The 19,522-nt window shown below is 45.5% G+C and overlaps 1 protein-coding gene across 1 annotated transcript in view; it reads right to left on the bottom strand.

The window, feature by feature from the left end:
• Positions 1-19,492, bottom strand: part of FASN (fatty acid synthase) — a 37,029-nt gene extending 17,537 nt beyond the window's left edge. Inside the window, exons 1-21 of the mRNA XM_021414734.1 lie at positions 19,217-19,492; positions 13,852-13,998; positions 12,954-13,106; positions 11,526-11,699; positions 10,459-10,659; positions 9,925-10,047; positions 9,221-9,336; positions 8,882-9,016; positions 7,756-8,215; positions 7,226-7,413; positions 6,317-6,506; positions 5,345-5,439; positions 4,821-4,955; positions 4,326-4,529; positions 3,517-3,632; positions 2,896-3,071; positions 2,094-2,285; positions 1,739-1,819; positions 1,459-1,644; positions 966-1,145; positions 535-738 (exon numbers count right to left, since the gene is read on the bottom strand). Coding sequence (XP_021270409.1) covers positions 535-738; positions 966-1,145; positions 1,459-1,644; positions 1,739-1,819; positions 2,094-2,285; positions 2,896-3,071; positions 3,517-3,632; positions 4,326-4,529; positions 4,821-4,955; positions 5,345-5,439; positions 6,317-6,506; positions 7,226-7,413; positions 7,756-8,215; positions 8,882-9,016; positions 9,221-9,336; positions 9,925-10,047; positions 10,459-10,659; positions 11,526-11,699; positions 12,954-13,106; positions 13,852-13,978 — 3,436 coding nt within the window. The 5' untranslated portion in view covers positions 13,979-13,998; positions 19,217-19,492. The remainder of the gene's footprint in view (positions 1-534; positions 739-965; positions 1,146-1,458; positions 1,645-1,738; positions 1,820-2,093; positions 2,286-2,895; positions 3,072-3,516; positions 3,633-4,325; positions 4,530-4,820; positions 4,956-5,344; positions 5,440-6,316; positions 6,507-7,225; positions 7,414-7,755; positions 8,216-8,881; positions 9,017-9,220; positions 9,337-9,924; positions 10,048-10,458; positions 10,660-11,525; positions 11,700-12,953; positions 13,107-13,851; positions 13,999-19,216) is intronic.

Here is a 19,522-nt window from a genome sequence, read left to right as displayed (position 1 = left end):
ACTAAGACTCTTTTGATTCTATTCTTGTGGCAAACACAAACTTTCTTTAGCATGTCTCACCAAAACACTTTTCCTCCTTGGATACACTCTTGTGCTCACAACTAAATGGGAACAGACATGTCACCTGACCCGTCCATGCAGTTAATAGGAAAAAAAACAACAAAAGAAAGCCAGAAACTTGAGGAAATAGGCTTTCTTAACAACACCTGAAGTAAGACTGGATTTCTCTATGAAGAAGATTTCTGCCTCTCTGTTTACAGGGAGCAATCTGCTACCTGGCACACTGACTGTTACAGAAGGGTGGATGCCCATGTGTATCAGCTTTACTCCCACTCACATTCTAGAGTTACCTGAAGCAGAAGCAGCTTTTAATTTCTAGCAAGCATATAGACATAGGACTCTTGCTGAAGTCTTGCATGGAGACCAACACTATTTCTTAAGTGTTCTAAGGACTGAAGTGGTATGAACAGTTTCTTTCAAATCTGGCAGGCTGGAAGATTCCTCTAGTGTGAAAACAAACCAACCCCACCCTACCTTTGCAGTGCTCCAGGTAGGCATGAAGCTGGGCACTGGAAGACAAACAGTCACTCTCAATATAGGGAACAAAGGAGAATTTTTCCAGAGTGGGAGAGGTTCGTTCCTGTTGTCGCCGTGGTGCCACAGAGGCATGAAGACCATTGATCTGAACACCTCCTGCTTTGAGGCTATCAAGACAGCGGTCAACAACAACATCAAAAGCTGAAAGACAGGAAATAAACGTAAGTTTGCATCAAACATTTTAAGGACTTTATTCAAGGTGATCATAAGAGCAGCGGGTGCTGCGTCAGACTGTTACAGAGGGATCTGTAGAATAGGTTGGAGAATAAGAGGGGCCCCTTCAGTCCATCCTACTTAATAGGAAGTCAAACATTCATACACACAGCACTTGAAGCAATGGGTAAAAGCCCAAGCACAGAAGATGTTACCTTCTATGTTGTCCTGGTACTGGTACACTTGTTCTTGATGAAGCACTGGGTCAATGTACACTGAGCGAATCCTGGTGGGCAAGCGTAGACTGCGCCCAGTCTCAGCTAAGACTATCATGTGTAGCAGGGTGTCAAGGAAGGTTACCCAGTTGCCATTCCACAGAACTTTCCCTGCACTTCCTGCAAAAGAAGAGGAAGGGGAAGCCTGACTGTGATATCATTCAGTAGATGTGAGAAGCTGCTTATCGACTACAGTCTGCTGTATGCACCCAGCTTCCCCTGTACACTCCAATAATCAGTTCTACATTGGAAGTAACAGCTTTCCTAATGCCCTGTCAAACATTTAATTGTTCTCCATTATCACACTAAAAATATAATTACTCCATAAAGCACAGTTAGGTGGATGATTAATACAAACCGAATCAAAAAGATCAAATATTCCTCACTGCACAGTAACCATGTTCACTCTTTCTTCTATAGGAAGTAAATTCACCTTCACTGTTGCATTCCAGAACACCCTGAAAAGTTGGTCCATAGTTATATCCACGAAGATGCAGCTCTTGGTAAACATCTTCCATCAAGAGGCCAGACTTTGTAGTCACGTTTACTTGAGTCTGGAAGTCAGCTAGCTGGTTATGGAAATTCTTCAGAGCATCATTTTCCAGGAGGGAGATCTTCCCTGATGGACACAGTGGCAAGAATAAGAATCATCAGTGTGCACACATAAGGAATTTGAGTAGTCCGGGCCATGAACACACACTTCTTTCACTTACCACTCACAGCCAAATTCCCATTCCCTGACACTTCAAAGCTGTGAGAAGCAGGCATGATTCGTACTTCCAGCTGCGTTGATCCTGCAAGAAACATCGAGGAAGACAGTACTGTGAGGTCATGCATTTCCTCCATCCTCCAGCACCACTTCCAGACTCATTCCACACAACAAGGAATAGAGACGGCAATAAGATGTGCTACTTGACTATATGAATTCACTCCTTTGTTTAGTCATGTTTTACTCTTCCTTTTATTCTTCCCCCTATGTCCCTCTTCACTTTCTCTTTGCATTTTTGCACTTTTTCCTTCCACTCCTTTCATTGCAGTTTTGCAGTTGTGTCAGCATCTCTCACTTACCCTTTTTGGGAAGGATAGTTGCCTGATGGATTGTAACTTCTTCAAACATAACAGCTGTTTGCTCCATGACCATGCCAAGAGATCGTGCCAGAGTTCGCCAAGCCAGCACTAAGTACCCAGTTGCTGGGTACAGGACTCTGCCATCAATGCAATGACCAACCAAGTAATGGTCAGGAGAGTCAGGACTCACATCTGTGAAAGAAAAAAGAGCAGTGTAAACATTAAAATCTTGCAAATGAGGAGATCATTCACCCTCAACTTCTGTAAGAGATTCTAGTGGTTTCCCCCAGCAATCCTGCTTGAAAACAAGCAGCTCTTATAGCTGCTGTCAGTCCAAAACAGGACAATTTCCTTCTCTCTTCATATTCATGTATCCCATTTCAGAATTAGATCCAGTCTTTTTGAAATTAAAAAAAAAAACAACATTAGGCTTCAGAATATGGCTTCAAGAATGCTGAGTATCCTCAAAGTATTCTTCTCCTAGTTTTATAACAATCATCGAATCATTAAAGTTGGAATACATCTCAAAGACCATCAAATCAAACTGTCAACCCACCACTACGACCACTAACCTATGTCCTTAAGTGCCACATTTCCATATTTCCTGAACCCCTCCAGGGATGGTGATACAACACCTCCCTGGGCAGCCAGTTTCAACGCATTACCACTCTTTCTGAGAATAATTTCTTTCCTAATACCCAACCTCAACCTCTTCTGGTGCAACTTGAGGCCACTACCTCTTTTCCTACCAGAAGCGAAGCAGGAAAACAACAACAACAACCACCACCACAGACAAACATACCAATATTGTAGACTGAAGCAGATGCAGACCCTTTGGAACCTGAGGGAAAGTCTTCAGCTTTTGGAACATCCCAGTCCTGGCTGTGGTCCCATTTGATATGTGGAGAAATAAGGGGTGTTCCCACAGGGACAGGGTATTCCACAGGTGGGAACAAGTTATTTCCAAGAACATTTATCCTACAAAGACAAAAAGGATTAAGACAATTGGAGGGGAAAAAAATAATTTAAAAAAAGTCTGATCATGTTACTTAAAGGTCAGACAGTAATCGTTCTTGGGCTCCCCATCTGAGACATCTCCAGGAGTTCCACATTTACAGCAGCCAGATTTGTAATTCTAACAGTCTGTGAGATGCAAAGTTTATTTCTAAGAGCCAGTTCCGGGTTTCCAGGCCTCAGGAATGGGACTTCTCTTTGAAAGGTATCTTCCCAGCCTAAACAGCCTCTAACCCAAGGCAATGTTTCCTAAGCGAGCATATGAAATATGTAAAGCGTAGATGTAAAACCTGTTTCTTTCCCTAAGTTTGTTGAAAGAGTATTTCAATACTCGTGAGGACACATATGCTAAAGAGGAGGCTTGAATTCTCTGATAGCACACTCACCCTTGCTCCCTTAGTCTCCTTACCCAGTTAAATGAATCTTTCCAGTCTGTGTTAGGAAGAATTCCAGGTTATTTTTGTGGTCCTTCTTCATCAAAGGTAGAATAGTGCAAGTTGGGTTCAAAGTTCTCCTCAAGATAGCCTGGTCAAGAAGAGTTCAGAAGTCACCAGTAGAAGGCATTACTACTTCGTCTCTGATTTCCCCCTTTCCCTCCTCCTTCATCACTAAAGAGGAACTGCTTTCTCACACTGCTTCTGCTCTAAGAGTTCCACGACAGGTGCTAGAATGTGCACAGTTTAACAGGGAAGAAGCAGCACAGCACAATACCCTTCCAGCCACCCAAGAAGCCGCATATCCTGCAAGGAAGTATATATTATTCATGCCATTCTGCCAAATTACAAGTCTCCCTTTCCCAAGCAAATTGCCCCTTGGATTCCATAGAGAAGGCCTGTTAGTCTTGAATTTTTCCCCTCTGCCCTGCTTTATGCACACACTCACTTAATTCGGCCCAAACAATTATGCATTTTCCTTACTGCACAGTTTGGAGAGCTAACTATCAGCTATCTGAAATGCACGACAGTGAAAGATGGCCACAAACTGACTGCATGGACAGGAAAGGGAGAGCGTGTTGGGATCTATTTATTTATTGTTAACCAAAAATCCCTAAAACTGGGGAAGACTTCAGGTACTGGAAGAAGAATATTCTGGAAAAAAGCAAACAACTAAACCACCACAAACCAAAACAAAATAGCATTCTTGGATTCTTATACCTCCCATCTCTTTCCTTGCAGTAGCACTGATACAGTACAACACCGACATAATCAAATACAATACCTGTAAAAGAGCATGTGGAGCAATCTCCACTACAACAGCATTCTCTGGAATATGCTTCAGGCCTTCATGGAACAGCACAGGATTCACTAGGTTGTTCACGTGATATTCTGCAGAGGAATTCCTAGCAAGATCACTCTGCCACTGAGATTCAGGGATAGATGTACTGATCCACCGCGCTGAACGAGGTTTAGGGTGTGGAATGACCTGCAGACAGGCAAGGAAGAGAGACAGGAGGAAGAGTTACAGGTCACAGGTCAACAGTAAGACAGGCAAAAGCGAGCAGCCCTCACTCCCCTCTCGTGGGACATTTTTCTTATCTTGATTGTTGAGGTCATCCTTCTGCTTAAGGTGATAAGACTTCAAACCTTAAGTCTCACAAATGCTCTTTGAGCATTTTCCTTCCCCTCTTGAGGAAAGGAGACCTCTTAACTCAATACCACCAACCCTGAAATGCAGGTACCCCAGCATAAGCACACAGTGATTCATCAATATTACCTTTTTCAGTGCACTGAGCAGTGCTGGTGCAATGGATGCCATGTAATAGGAATGAAATGCAACTCCAGCGCTGCGCACCTCCTTTGCAAACACGCCGTCTTTCTTCAGTTTGGTTACAAACTCAGCCACGGAGTCCTGAGAAGAATATAAGATAAGTAAAAATAACAGCTCACAACATGTTTGGTATGCATTAGAATCGCTGTACTCCCTTTATACCCGCTAATACTTGCCACTTAAGGGTAGTTGTACGTGTAATAAGGTTATTGTCCTTAGCATCATCACTCATTATGCCTATGGCTATATGAATATTCAGCAATCCATAATTACTAGCTTATGGAAGCAATAACATCACTTCCCCTAAGAGAAATCTGGAGTGTTTAAGCACCACGTCCCCTCCCACCATTTTAACACTGCTTCTCCTTCCAGGCAGCTGAGCCTTAACTCAGCTTTATGTTTTCTCCAAACTAGAACTTCCAAGGCTCCACTCACAGATGTGGTGTGCACTGTATCAGTTCCATGCTTACCAGAGGCCCCGAAATAGTGACAGTATCCTCAGAGTTGTGACAGGCTGGTACCACACCTGGAGGACAGCGCTGCTTACATTCCTCCCATGTCAGACCTGCAGAAGAAGAGTTTGGGGGCAAAACAAGGATTTCAAGCAGTGAGCCTCACGAGGGGAGGCAATCTGAACTGCACGATCACCGCACTTAAGTCAGATGTCCTCCTTCTACACAAAAGTGACTCTACGAAAGCAAAGGATATTGATCTCATGGCTTTATCACTTTTTACCACTGGGATATTGAGCACAAGAAGAGAAGGTGAATCTTCGGGACATCTCTTGGTTGAGGAGACTCTAGTTAGAGGCCACCTAGGCAAACTCACATACAAATCCACAGGCCCTGATGGTGTGCACTCTCAAGTGCTGAGGAAGCTGGCAGAAGTGATGGCCAAACAGCTCTAAACTGGCTTAAGCTAGCTTAACGTGTGCAGGATCTGGCCATATATTACATAGATACAAGTCGCAGTAGGAGCTTGAATTCAAAGCCTGATTATGAAAAACATTACATGCATGCAGCACACTAAGATCTGTGATAAAATGTAATGTCTTTAATACTGAGCAAAATAATGCTGAGTTAAGTAGGTTGTCCTTTATAGCACTGGTTAAAATAAGAAACCCAAGATTCCAACGAGTAATATAGTCAAATTCATTAGAATGCATTAGACCTGCAACAGCTTTTCTCTGAAGTGCTTCAGTTTTTAAGTGACCACTGCAGTATCATTGTTCTCTATTTTTATGATACCAATGGCCATCTTATTTTTAAACATTTAAGTCATCATAAAGCCACAGAGGACAAACTGATGGGTTCAAAGACCAAGACAACCCTCAGTAGCGGACCAAACAGCGAGATTTACAGAAACACTGAGTACAGCTTGACCAGGAGAAAGCTTCTTCCTAAGCTTTAGGAGGCACAAGCACACACTTAGTGTGTACCTACCGACAGCAGCCATCCCTCCTGGGGGCAATTTGGCCTCTTTCACGCATCGCCCCCGCCAATAAGCAGCAAGAACAGCTTCTTCATGACTTAAGGAATTATCTGCATAGCCACAAGCTAGTTCTCCCACTGAGTGGCCCAAAATCCCATCGGGTTGCAGACCTGCAGCCTTTAGCACATCAATTTGGGCAATCTGCAAGGAAAAGTAGAATCAGTTATTCCAAGCAGGTGTAAGGATACAAAGGCGAGCAATAATGCTGAGCACATTACAAAAAACACTTTTTTTTTTGTACAGACTTCCTTCTTGGCCTCACTGCTTCCCCTCCCCCTTCCCCTACCCCCCCAGTAACAGCAGCTCCAGCCTCAATTTCAAAGCATCTCAAGAATCATTGTTTGGGCCTTTCCACTAGGAAGCTATTTCAAACAACAGGAGGTTGCCAAGAACATGTTCATGCAAAGCAAGAGCCAAGCCCAGCTTTTCAGTACACTTCAAAAGCTCTACCCCTAGTTTACTACGAGACAATGAATCCTGCTTTGACACTCATCCAGAAGTGAAGAGACTTCATTGAACATCATTCAGCTCATTTTTAGAGCAAGTTTTAGAAGGCCTTGCTTCTTGGCACAGACATTTACACAGAAATTTAGACATTCCATAGTCTCCTAGAGAAACTACCCCACATCACACACACACACAGATACACATACAGATCAGTTTACATATGTTACTGGAAGCATCTTACAAGCAGCAGCGCCCAAAGCAGTCAAGGATGCAACTCACCCTCCTCAAGATCTCCAACAAGTGTCTACCATTTGCTAAGTGCACAGCACAAACTTCCAATTACCAACTAGACGCTAGCAGAACGTGCTCCTGCGCCCATGACCCCCTTCTTCCACCACGCATTTGAGTCTTACCTGAATAGCAGCTAGTCCAACAAACGCATGGACAGTGTCGTCAAAAGTATTCTCATCTGCATGCAGAAGCAGGTCTGAGACCTTCAGTCCTGTGCTCTTCAAAGCCTCATCTGAGCGCAATATAGACTGGCGAAACAGATCCAGTTTCATAAGGCTCAGGCCCATACCTTTCCACTGTGTTCCCATGCCTGCAGGATAAAACACAGAGAAAGTGTGCTTTGGGAACATTCCACGACAGGGGGTGGACCTCACACACTTGCTTTGGCAGTGAAAGAATCCAAAGAATAAAAGTATTGCACATTTCTAAAACCCTCTAAGTTAGGCAGTGCTTTCCCATTCTCCTGGACTTCACTGCCACCAGAAGACAAATTGGAAGGATTAGCTAAAACACAAGAAACACAGTTCTCCTATGCATATCACAAGACTGCATGACAGTTCCTCATGCTGAAGAGCAGAAAACAACATTAGTGCACAAGACCTAACTGCACAAGCTTCATTATTACAGAAGAATGCAGGAACTGTGGCCCTACCTGAGCAGATGTACCAGAGTGGTCTACCAGATGCTTGAACTTGCTGTATCTCCGTTATGTCACTCTCAGTGCCAACTAGTGTGTAGCCCCTGTAGGGCATGGAAGATACAGGAACTGCAGAGATATCACTGAGCAGGCTTAAAAATGGACTGCATCCTCCATGTTTTCTGCTTTCTTCAATGAGTATTTCCACAGCTTCCTGTGTCCTGCCACAAACTTGAACCAGTCTTGGCAAGTTACAAGTCTCTAGAGGCTGGCATTTCTTCTCATTTGGTCTCAGAATAACATGAGCATTAGAACCTCCAAAGCCAAAAGAATTGATGCTGACGAGGCCACCTTTCACCGGCGTTGGTTTACAAACCACCTTCAAGGAGCCATCTTGTAAAGCAGGTATATCTGGATTGGGATCATTGAAATGAAGATTTGGAGCCCACAGTCCATGTTCCAGAGAAAGAATAACCTGGAAGGCAGAACAGAGTACTCTATGCTCCACATTTTCTTGTAACAGACGTTCTTTTGCTGTTAGTGTTTTTCTATAAATGACTATGTAGCACACAACAAAGCAGCTCCACTTCTGTTTGTATAGAGACCATTCACAGATTGACACCACTAATGTCACAGAGGTAGTACCTACTTCACCTAGGCAAGTTTTAAGGCCATGCAGAAAGTCAGTGGTTAAGTGGTTTTAAGCTTAGCTTCCAGACCCTTCCTTACTGGAAAGTATGCAGTCTTGCTGAAAAGTCTTTCCTGGCTGCTAAAAACATCGTATCTTCTTTATCCTCTTCCAGATACACTGCCATCAATAAAAAGCTAACAACTAAGCATGGACAGTAGCTAGCTCTCTGCTAAGCAGTTTAGCAGCCATGGTTGAAAGATGACTGTCTGCTTTCAGCAGCAGTTAGTAGGTTGGTTGCTGACAATCAGTTATTCAAGCTGGTAGCCTCATCCCAAAGAACTCACTTGGCTGCTCACCAACACAAGAGAGACAGAGGAGACAAACAGCCCAAAGGATTAACTACTCTTTTGGCACTGAAAACCCCAAACTTTTATCTTTGGTTATTACAACCTCCCCCTTCCCCCTACATCCCTTAGCTCTCTGTGCTTTCCCTCAGAAGCCATGTGTTACCTTGGCTAACGCAGCAAGCCCAGAGGCAGGCTCTGGATGACCCATGTTTGACTTGGTTGATCCAATTAACAGAGGCTCTCTCTCACATTGGCAGAAGACATTTACAATGCCATTTACTTCCTGCGGATCTCCAACCTAGCAAGAAAATAATCAGAATGATTCATACTTTCAGGACACGCCACAAAAGAAAAATCTAACAGGCCCATGTAAAATCCAGAAGTAGAAGAAAGAAATGCAGTTCCTTCATCTTCATTTTGAAATAAGAAAGAATTTGATAGGAAAGTGTAGCAAGAGGTGTGAGGGAAGAAACACTCCAAAACCAAAAAAGCCCGTGCTGACCTTGGTGCCTGTCCCATGAGCTTCAACATACTCCACATCTCCAGGGTTGACACCACATTCTCTGTACAGAGAACCAACCAGCTGCTGCTGCATCTCTCCAGATGGGAATGTCACACCTAGGACCAAAATTGTCATGAATTCCTCTCCCCCACCAGAAGCTTCCTGTTCTGATTTAGCACCCATTCAATACGTTGGGGCTACCAGGTCCAGAAGAAAGAGACACCTTTTCAAGGCTTTGCAACAATTGGCCTCTTGGGCTCTTAGGAAGAAGAGCCACAGAACCAGAAATTGAACTAAACCAATGACTTAGAGTACCACAGGAAGAGACTGGTTAAGAGAATACGCTATGTTTATAGTGAGCAAAACACACGAGCCTCAGCACCTCCCTGAGTAGCAGAAACAGGACAATAGCAGAAAAAGAGCCTTCCAGTCATAATATTTATATTTCTATTATCTGGGCAGATATATCCTGAGGAAGACTATGCTGGCAACAAGACTCTCCTGTTACTCACCACTTTCATTCCTTTACAAAATAGGGTCCTGAACCTTGTATTACCAAAGTTGAAAACAAACAAAAAAAACAAACCACCAATGAAAAACTCACATCTAATGAACAGAAAACCCACAACACTCCTTTTCTGATGACAAGGACTGCAGACCCAACAGCTCTGTAGGTATCTCACTTTACAGAGACTAAGACTTACCTTGCTCCTTAAAGCCATCAGTGTTACTCCCAGCATTGACTATTGTAGCATAGATGCGTTTAGCCATAGATCTCTTGGTCAAGAGAACAACAACAACAGCTTCAGAGCGACAATATCCATTTCCTGAGAACAGAGACAGAACAAACCATGAGTCTGTTCAGTAGTAAAACCACCAAGCACTAAGGTCATTTCACTCCTGACCTACTGCTTCAAGTACAACAGATATATTTGTTTAAAAAATTATGTCCTAGATTGATGTCCACCTCTCATCACAAGCAACAAAACAAAGTTTCCATCTCTGGATGGAAACTCTCTTCCCTCTGGCACAGAAATAAACCATACAACTTGTTTTCTACAGGTAATTTCCTAGGTTTAAGGGAGCATGCAACACAGATAAAGTCTGTTCATGTCCCAAGCAGCACATCTAAGAACAACAGGACCAGTTATCTGCACTGTTACTACAGTATTACATCACAGGCTCAGCAATAAGTTCATCTCATACAACAATGCAATTTTTCCATGGTAATGCCTTACCTGAAACATCAAAAGCCTTGCAGGCACCATCAGGACTAAGCATGCCCAGCTTCATGAACTGCACAGAAGTGTTGGGCTTCAGCAGAATGTTGACCCCTCCTACCAGGGCTGCACTGCACTGTCCATGACGAATTGCTTTATAAGCATTTTCTAGAGCCATGAGACTGGAGGAGCAGGCTGTGTCAATAGTTAAGCTTGGTCCTTAGGAAATAAAAACGGAGAGAAAAAAAATCAGTTTTTTTGCCATTCATTTTTTGGAATTGATCTCCAAAGACTACAGGATGGGATTGCAGGACAAATGCATTAAAATAAGCATTAAGTAATCTGAACACTACAGGTAATCCTTACACACTAGGAGATAAGGTTTATCACTTCTCCTGCTTGCCAGTTAATAAGATATTAGTATGGGGTTAACAAAAAACAACAACAACAAATCACATAGTTTGGTTTTAGGGGTATCTTTCACATTTTCTTCTCTATCTCCATCAAATAAAAAGACATGATAGCATCATGTAGACAAATAACACTCCTTCCCCATTCACAGCAGTGAAGGAAAAAGAAAAAAAAAAAATCACTCCTGCTTCCTCATGCTATCCTTGCCATGATCTCTGCTCTCCAGAACAACTCCCATTCCTCTGCCTTCAAATCCACACACAGTTCAAGCCACATCTATACCTTTAGTCATTTCAGGCTGGTGCCTCCCCCATTTCTCTCATTTTATTCAAGAAGAGTCACCTATTCCAGTCAGTTTGCCTCTGGGCTTTGCTGACTTCTACAGTTCGATACCAAATAGCAGCCTAAAGGCAGGAAAAGATCTCCTGACATCTTTCAGATGGATGCCAGCTACAGCCATCTTCAACTGCTGAAGTACAAAGCCTTATAATGATTCTCAGCACACAGTTACATTACAGTTTTCGCTTCTCATGTGCTGCTTCACAGCAGCTACAGGATAGCTTTTCATCTTAAAGGAGTCTGTGTCACCATACCCATCCCACTCCCCCAGAGAACAACCATGCTGAAATTGCAGTTACTGATCAGCAAGTATTGACTGATCTGGAGGCACTTACCTGTAAAATCATAAAAGTATGAAATCCTGTTGGCAAGCATAGCACGCTGGCAGCCAGTCATACTGTACCCCAAAAGCTCTTCTGGATCTTGGCTAAGGGCTTCAGCAGCTTCTGAGCCACTTGCACCAACCCATACGCCCGTGTCTGTGCCACGGAGGGTAGTTGGATTAATGCCTGCAGGGATATTGGAAACTGGATTACAGCTCACAAACTCATTAGGAGGGGAAAACTGGGGAGGTACAGCTGGTGCCAACTCATGAAATACAGCTTTATATTGTCCCTGTCAGGCAGGCCTGCAGCATTACTCTCTTGCTTATAGGTACCCTTCTGCCTGCTTCAATCACAGACCTTCTGTAGAGTTCCTGCTTGTTCAATCTTTTTATTACAACATCCAGCAGATCACTGCTATTGGCCAAAACATACTGTGCCCTGTATATACATGAGATAGCTTTTCAGCTTAGACGGGCATTGCTAGAGTCTTGTGTACAAGCGTACAACTATGAACGATATAAATGTTGTTCAGGCAAGCGAAAAATCAAACTTCTAGTGCAAAGAAAAGAAGCAGACAAAGTGAGAAGGCTGCAGCACAAGGTATGTCATGTGAGCACATGAACACCTCTCTCTGTACACAGAGAAAGCCCAGATCTGGTGCACAAGAAAGAAAAGAAAAATTCCTGGGCACAAAAGCCAACAAGTTGGAACAACAAACAACTACGCTCTAAAAAACGGCACGGAAAACTCAACTTGCACCAATCTCTGCTGCTGCTTCCTTGTGCTGCAAGAGTCCTGGAGACAAGCAGACTATTCAAGCCTTGGGACTGAGGCTCAGCAGCAGAGCAGGAAGTGTTAATTTGCCATTAATGGTGAGCCGTTAAAACTTTTTCCATGACTTCTTATGTTCAGACATGAAACTAATTAACACAAAGAATTAACTTGGCTCTGTGGGCAAGTAACTAAAAAGCTTAAGACCTTGGCAACAAGAGAAAGGAGGTTCCTACTTCTGGAAGCACAATCCCCAGGCAAACTTTCTGCAGACCATGGATAAGAATTCTCATGGAGTCATCTTTTCCTCTGCTCTACAGTTATCCCCTGTGCCTTTAACCAAGGGATCTATTATGGAATATTATAGTAGAGCAGGAGTGCAGGGACATCAACATACAAAAAGCTCTCATGCTGTTGACCGTTCAGATATTTCTGTAGTAATGGTTCCACTGTATGAGACCAGCAGAGATTTTCTGGCAGTCAATGTAGATTTCCTAGTTCAAGCTCCAGAGAAAACAGCTTTTGTTCTAACCCTTGTACCAGTTCTTTGGTCTCCTCTCTATTGCGAGGGCTTTCTCTCATTAGTGATCTCATCACACAGGTGCATGCCTGCTGCCTAGAAGCAATACAGCACACTTCTCCCTCTTCAGTCATTCATCCGCTTACCTCCATCCAACATAGCTTCATAAGAAACTTCCAACAACAAGCGAAGCTGAGGATCCATTGTATGAGCTTGTTTGGGGTGCACTCCAAAGAAGGAGGCATCAAATTTTTTTATGTCCTTGAGCTTTCCGTTTCTTTTGGGCAGTCCATAAATTCCTGAGAAGGAAAATTTGACACTGCATCACAGATTACAACAGTTTAGAAGCAGCTACCAGCTGAGACAGAGTATGGGATGACCACAGCGATTCTCAATTACATGTGAAACATCATTTTCCCACTGCAGCACCTGGAGTCCTGCATAAAGACCTATCCACTCATCTCTCTTAATCTCGTTTGGAAATTAAAACACTGCATTAACAGAAACAATTGTGACTTTTAAAGACGGTCTTGGATATGGCAGCAAAAGGCACCTATCTGATAATAAGCATTTGTGCTTGGATAAGATGTGCCAAGCACATAAGCAGACTGACTCAGTGGTTCCAGTTAGAACCAAAACAAAAGCTACTTTTCACTTCTGCAAACCACCAGCTTGATTTCAGAAGGACAATCAGACAGGAAAGAGCATTCTAAAAAGCCACAAGCCACAGATCTGGAGTCCCCCTGCTACTTCTGAACCAGACAAACAGCAGAAAAGACTTATTGCCACAGCTGTCAGTAGTGGGTCCAGGGCTCACACTGCACAGCTGCTCTGCCAGAAGCATGCTTTTCTATGGAAGCAAACTACATCTTACTTACTAGCCATAACTGTAAAATGCATTACTTAAAACTTTCGTATTCTGTTCCTGGATTCCCTGGTCATGTATCCGAAGTGAATTAAAATGCTCTGGCAGGCTTTTGCATCTGATTAATCTTTTCCTTCCACAGAATAATTCCTCTGAAAGGAAAGGCAGTAAGCGCTCACCTGGTTTCCACCTCCGATCGTCCTCTGTGACCATGTCAACTCCATTCAGCAGGTTCTCCCAAAACTCTTGCAAGTTCTCAGATTCCGGCAGCTTTCCTGCTATGCCTGCAATCACCACGTCTTCCATCTCTGAACTTCTCCCTGTTACTGAGATCCAAGAAAGCAGTAAGACTTGCAGGACTTCACAAAGAAGAAGAATAGCTCTCCTGCCTTCCTAACATGTTGTGACAAACAAGTGGATTGGTGGGAGGAAACACCCACACAGAAACAGCCCGTGGAGCCTCTCGTACAAAAAGATATCCCCAATAATCAAACGGACTGTAGGATTTACGGAGACAGTGGGGATGAGAGAACTGATGCTGAAGGAGTGCGGGGCCCTGAGAACCAGCAGCTCCTACAGGAACAGGTCTATCTCTAAAGAGCAGCTCAGCCTTTGGTGAAGTCAGCAGAGAAGAAAGATTAACATGCTGGAGCAGAGGTGGGTGGGGAAATTATGAAATACATATAGTAAAATACATAATTACAAGGCAAACCTTGCAAGCAGCAAAACAAGTTCTACGATCATTCCAAAGTGAAATACTAACTTAAGAATCGATAATCAAAAAGCCTGGTGGAGGAAGCAACAAAAAACAGCAAAAAAAAAATCAGAAGGAAAAACACACAAAGGTTACAATGCAGCTTAGCGTTGTTTTAAATACCTGACAGGAGAAGTTTTACATATGAAACATTTCATAGAGCACCGAACTCTGCGCTGCTGTACTTTAGAAGACTGGGAATGAGGAATCAAGTGCACGGGACAGAGGGGGCAGCTTGAAAAGAAGAGCTGGCAGAATGGATCTGGATTCTGCATCGGGGAAAACCTTAGTGGCAGTCCCAAGGAATCTGCATCCTGAAAGCCCATCCTGCGCCACACAAGAAAGCACCATGCCACACAGCACAACCGGCCACCTATGGAATGGCTGGAGTTGGAAGGGACCGCTAACAGCCACCTGGTCCAACCCCCTGCAATGAGAAGGGACACCCCCAGCTCCACCAGTGCTCAGAGCCCCATCCAGATCACAGCACCAACTGAGAGCTCACATTGCAGTCAACATACACAACTTATTCTGCATGACACTGAAAATGCATTAACTAAGCACAGAGAAGGCAAGTTAACCTGATGTTCCAGTTAAGCTCACATTAGAGTTAGCAGACCCTACGCAGACAAGTGAGATAAGTGAGATGTGTATCTATTTCTTTTCCCTCTACGTACACACGTGGTTACATGAACAAAAGACGTAGTAAGCATTCACAATACTTCCATAAGTCCTTCTGCTAAGTAGAGGAAAATATCCTCCAGAGTTGACGCGTGGGATTTTTAAGAAGTAAAAAAGAAAAAAAAAAATCACAATGAAAGCTGGGTGCTGTAAGTCCGCTTTAACAGCTCTGAAGGAAATGCTTTGCCATGGAAGACCTGGCGTTTGATTTCTGGTGCAGATCATGCTCCATAGGGCCATGTCAGCACTTCCCAGAAGCACTGCCGGTGCTCGATCTCCTCCCCTGCAAACAGCATCGCTGGGTGCCTTCAGACGAGCACTCGGATGGACAGCCCTTTTTCCAACCCAAGAAGTTTCATTTAGAAATGTTTTCGCAGCCTCTTTCAGAAATTGCTTGATTTTTTGAGCAAGAAACAGGCCTCGCAAGGCTCACAGCATCACACCTGCCTGGTGACTGCACAGCCCTCCGCGTCGCCCAGCTTTTATGGCAGTGCAGCACACAGACCATATGTCGCCGGATCCCTTGCACTCCTCTTTCCCTCAGCCTTATCTCCATTCAGATCTGTGGAGTAACTGCGGAATTATGCAACGCTCTGAGGCAGAAGAGCTGTTACCTCACCCAGCCCACTCCTCTTGGGAGCAAAACCCAAAGTGCTCTCCAAAGGACATCTGGGATTTCTCAGCCTTGCGTTAAATACCTCAGACAACACCATTCCCATTCCACACTGAGCATTCACTTAAGAAGAGAAATGGTAAGGGCCAAGTGCTTAACGACCTTAATGAGAAAATATACCCCAAAAGCAAAGCTGGTGGTGCTGGGCCCAGCCTGCTCTGCTCTGCTCTCCCCTCACAAAACTCTATTGGGTCAGTGCTACCGTTAGGGTCACCACTGTACTTGGAAGACTCAACAGAATACAGCTCTGCTACTCATGCAGCAGTTCCTCGAAGAAATAAGGGATTGGGGCATGGAGCTTACAGTCCAGGTGTGATACAAGAGCCACACGAAGCAATAATGGTTCAGTTCTACACCTCACCTTTCTAGGGGATGATCTCTAAGGGAAGAAATACCGTGTTTCAGAAGACTGAAACTTCACTTCTGGAATGGCCCCTTCCCCTGGAGCATCAGAAGAGCTCCATCCAAGTATGGCCAACCCCAACACAGCACTGTTCTGACACAGCAAAGAAGTGGAACCGATCAGCAAAGCCCTCTTTGCCAGCATGGCATGAGCACAGCTGAGCAGAACTGTGTCAGAGGCAGCAAAAAAAATAAGATGCTGTGGTAATCAAAATGCAGAATAAAGGCCAAGAAGTTAATTTTAGCTGAGTAAATGGGTAATAAGAACCACAACGTAAGGATTTATGTACACAAAGAACTGGACGAAGAGCTCCAGAAGCCTGTCAGGACAACATACGAGTTATGGACTTAGTGGTAGACAGTAGAGGTGGTTTACTGTGGAAAACTAGTGGGAAGAGATATCATGAGTGAAGCAACCCTTGATCAAACAGCAATTCAAGCAGATGTTACAGCTATCCGTGATGTCTTCGGACTTCTTTCACCAACAGGCAATGAACAGGTGTGCTATGATAATGTCTGACATTGTCCCCAGATGGTACATTCCAGTGCTTCCGTTCACCGAACGCTCATTCGTTTCTACAGATCCCTTTTTAGATGACAGACAGGACAGAGTGTTTGAAGCCGCTGACATAGTACCGGGAAAGAAAATTCTTTCTACAGCTTTTTTTTTTCCCTTCTTTTGGAAAGGAGATTTGATAACAGGAAATATACATAAGGAATCATTCCCATTACATTTGAGAAGCAAGGTGAACAGCAACGGGTCAGGAAAGGAGACCAAGGAAGACGGAGTGATAAACGGGATTCTCCAGTTTCTTAAGGCTGTGTTTTGCTGGATCCAGTCAGACACCCGGCATCCATTTTCTCCTGTTTTCCCTGTGGTTCTCACAGGCAAAACACTAAGCCCTTCAAGGTACTGGCAGTAACCTCGTTTAGGCACAAACTATCACCTCACTGGATTTACACAATATCTTTTTTTGCAACGATATTGCATTGCTGACTCATTCCATTTGAGACTAGTAATAACTAACCATCCCTTCTGGTGTTATCGACTAGTAACAACTTTCATCATTTTACACTTGTGCTCTGGTTATCTGCCTCCCACATTGGCTGCCTGACAAGGCGGGCTTGTTCCAGTACTCTAAACCAGGAAGAAAAGCGTTAATCATTGTTACCACCATCTCTAGCGGCTCTACAGCTGAGACTGTAGGAGAGGAAAAAGGAGAGGACAGCTTGGTCTCCCTCTCATACCCAACTCACCAATCTTCAATGAGAACACCTTTCTTATTCTGCTCTACCTACGTTCACCTAGAGTTAAGTAAGAGTCACTGGGAGGGAGGAAGAAAGTGCGAAGAGACAACAAAAGAAGAGCCCACAAATCTTGTCTTGCCCAACGCACAGCAGGCAGGAACAAACCACTTTTATTTATTTCAGTCTTATTTTGATGGCTGCCACTGTGATGGAACGGAATCCTCAGCGCCAGTTCTGTGCCACCAACTCCAGGCAGCTCTGACCTGCTGGGATCTCCAACTGCTCCTTCAGCACAGACAGCGACCAAAGGTTTGTTTCCTTAGCTCGTAAACCTGACCGCGTCCTAACCCAGCTTTCCTAATCTCCAATTATCATTCATAAAAGGTACGATCAAAACTACCATTTCCCAGGAGCGTCTCTTGCAGGGAGCTGTAAGGCCCGTCTCCAAAAATAAAACTCCACAGAACAGAAGCAAAACAGGGAATGCTTTTCATTTTGTTTCGCTGATGTCAATCTGTGCATCACAGCTTCAACTTCACAAAGACCTTTTCACTGTCCCTTCCTGCTTGCAGGCAGGATCCGTACCATCGGCCACGAGACAACTGGAAAAGCAGTGGCGTGTTTTTGTATTCAAAACAGCACTCCTTGGCTGGAAACACAGCCAGGTTCAGGACTGCTAGGCAAGAAAGGCAGGTGAGGTTACATTCACAGAATCAGCACAGCCCTGTTGATTTCCCAATGATTAGACTGGGGACTGAAGTCCCCAGTACCACTATACCATAATTTTTTTTTGGAAATACCTCTTTGTAACTGCTCTTCCTGTAGAGCCTTTGTCCTCCAAACTCACTCACTAAACGCGGCCTTTCAACGTGTGCCACGATTCCCAGTTTGCTTCAAGAAGCACAGAGCTCAGAGGGTTCACCCTTTGTTCCAGTGGATCGAGATTTCTTTCTTTCCTTTTGTTTTTAAAGGCTCTGACACCTCTTTCCACAGGAGATTGTTAATGTAAATGGGCGTAACACAGCTCCTTTCAGTGTAAGTGTTATAATAAAGCTGAGAGCAGGGGAAAACCCGTGCTCCGTAGCTGGAAGGGTACAGCGAGGTTGCTCCCCCTATGCCAGGGGAGGAACGTGGGAAGGAAAATGAAATCTCAGCGAGAACAGCAGAAGGAAGAAGGCAACAATCACATCCCGGGCGGAACCACAGCATCCAAACCAGAGCGAGGTACAATCAATGGGTTATAAAAAGGGGGGGGTAGGAGGGGAGGGGGGGGAAGCTGCACCTATCTGAGCCTCCCCGAGAGCCGCGCACACCGAACTCTCCTCTCGCAGCCTTCCCCACCTCGCGGGGGGCGCAGCGCGCACCGCCCCGGGCCCGCACAGCGCCGCGGAGGCCGCCCACCCCCGGGGCCGCCGCTCCCTCCGCATCTCCCCCCGCGCATCGCCGGCACAAGGGCGAGCGGCCCTCGCTGCCTGCCCTGCCCTGCTCTGCTCTGCCCGCGGCCCGGCCCGGCCCGCCCCGGTGAGGCTTTCCGCCCGCCGCCAAGATGGCCGAGCGCCGGCACCACAATGCAGCGGCTCGGCCCCCAGCCGCACCGCCCCGCCGCGTTGGGCCGCGGCAGAGAGGGCCGCGCCGGGCCGGGATGGAGGAACCGGGAACCACGAGGCGGCTGCGCGGAACCTTCTCGTCCTCCGGGGGAGGGACCGCACAAAGCCGTGCCGGCGCGGCCGCGGGGCGCTGAGGAAGGGGCGGAGGCCGCAGCGATCCCGGCCGCGTCCGCCGGTACCTGCGTAGCGCGGAGGGCTTCGTGCCGCGAGGATCCGGGCGGGGCGGGCTCTGCGGGGGGACTCGGGCGCTGCGGCGGCGGCCGGTGCCGGGCTGCGCACGGCCGATGCTCCGCGCTCTCCTCACTGTCTCCCTCTAGCTCCCACCGCTATTTAAGCAGCCACCACCTCCGGCGGCCACGCCACATGGGCTGACGGTTTACTCCTCGCCGCAGTCCAATGAGAGCCGGGGCAGTGCCGCCCTGAGCCGGCCCCGGGGTGATGCCAGCCCCTGCCCGCCGGAGCCGCTCCGCGGGAGGGGGGGGAGG

The sequence above is a fragment of the Numida meleagris genome, chromosome 17, assembly GCF_002078875.1.
Source record: "Numida meleagris isolate 19003 breed g44 Domestic line chromosome 17, NumMel1.0, whole genome shotgun sequence".
NCBI lineage: Eukaryota > Metazoa > Chordata > Aves > Galliformes > Numididae > Numida > Numida meleagris.
The sequence above is the reverse complement of the archived record's forward strand: the minus strand, read 5'-3'. Positions and strand labels throughout refer to the sequence as shown.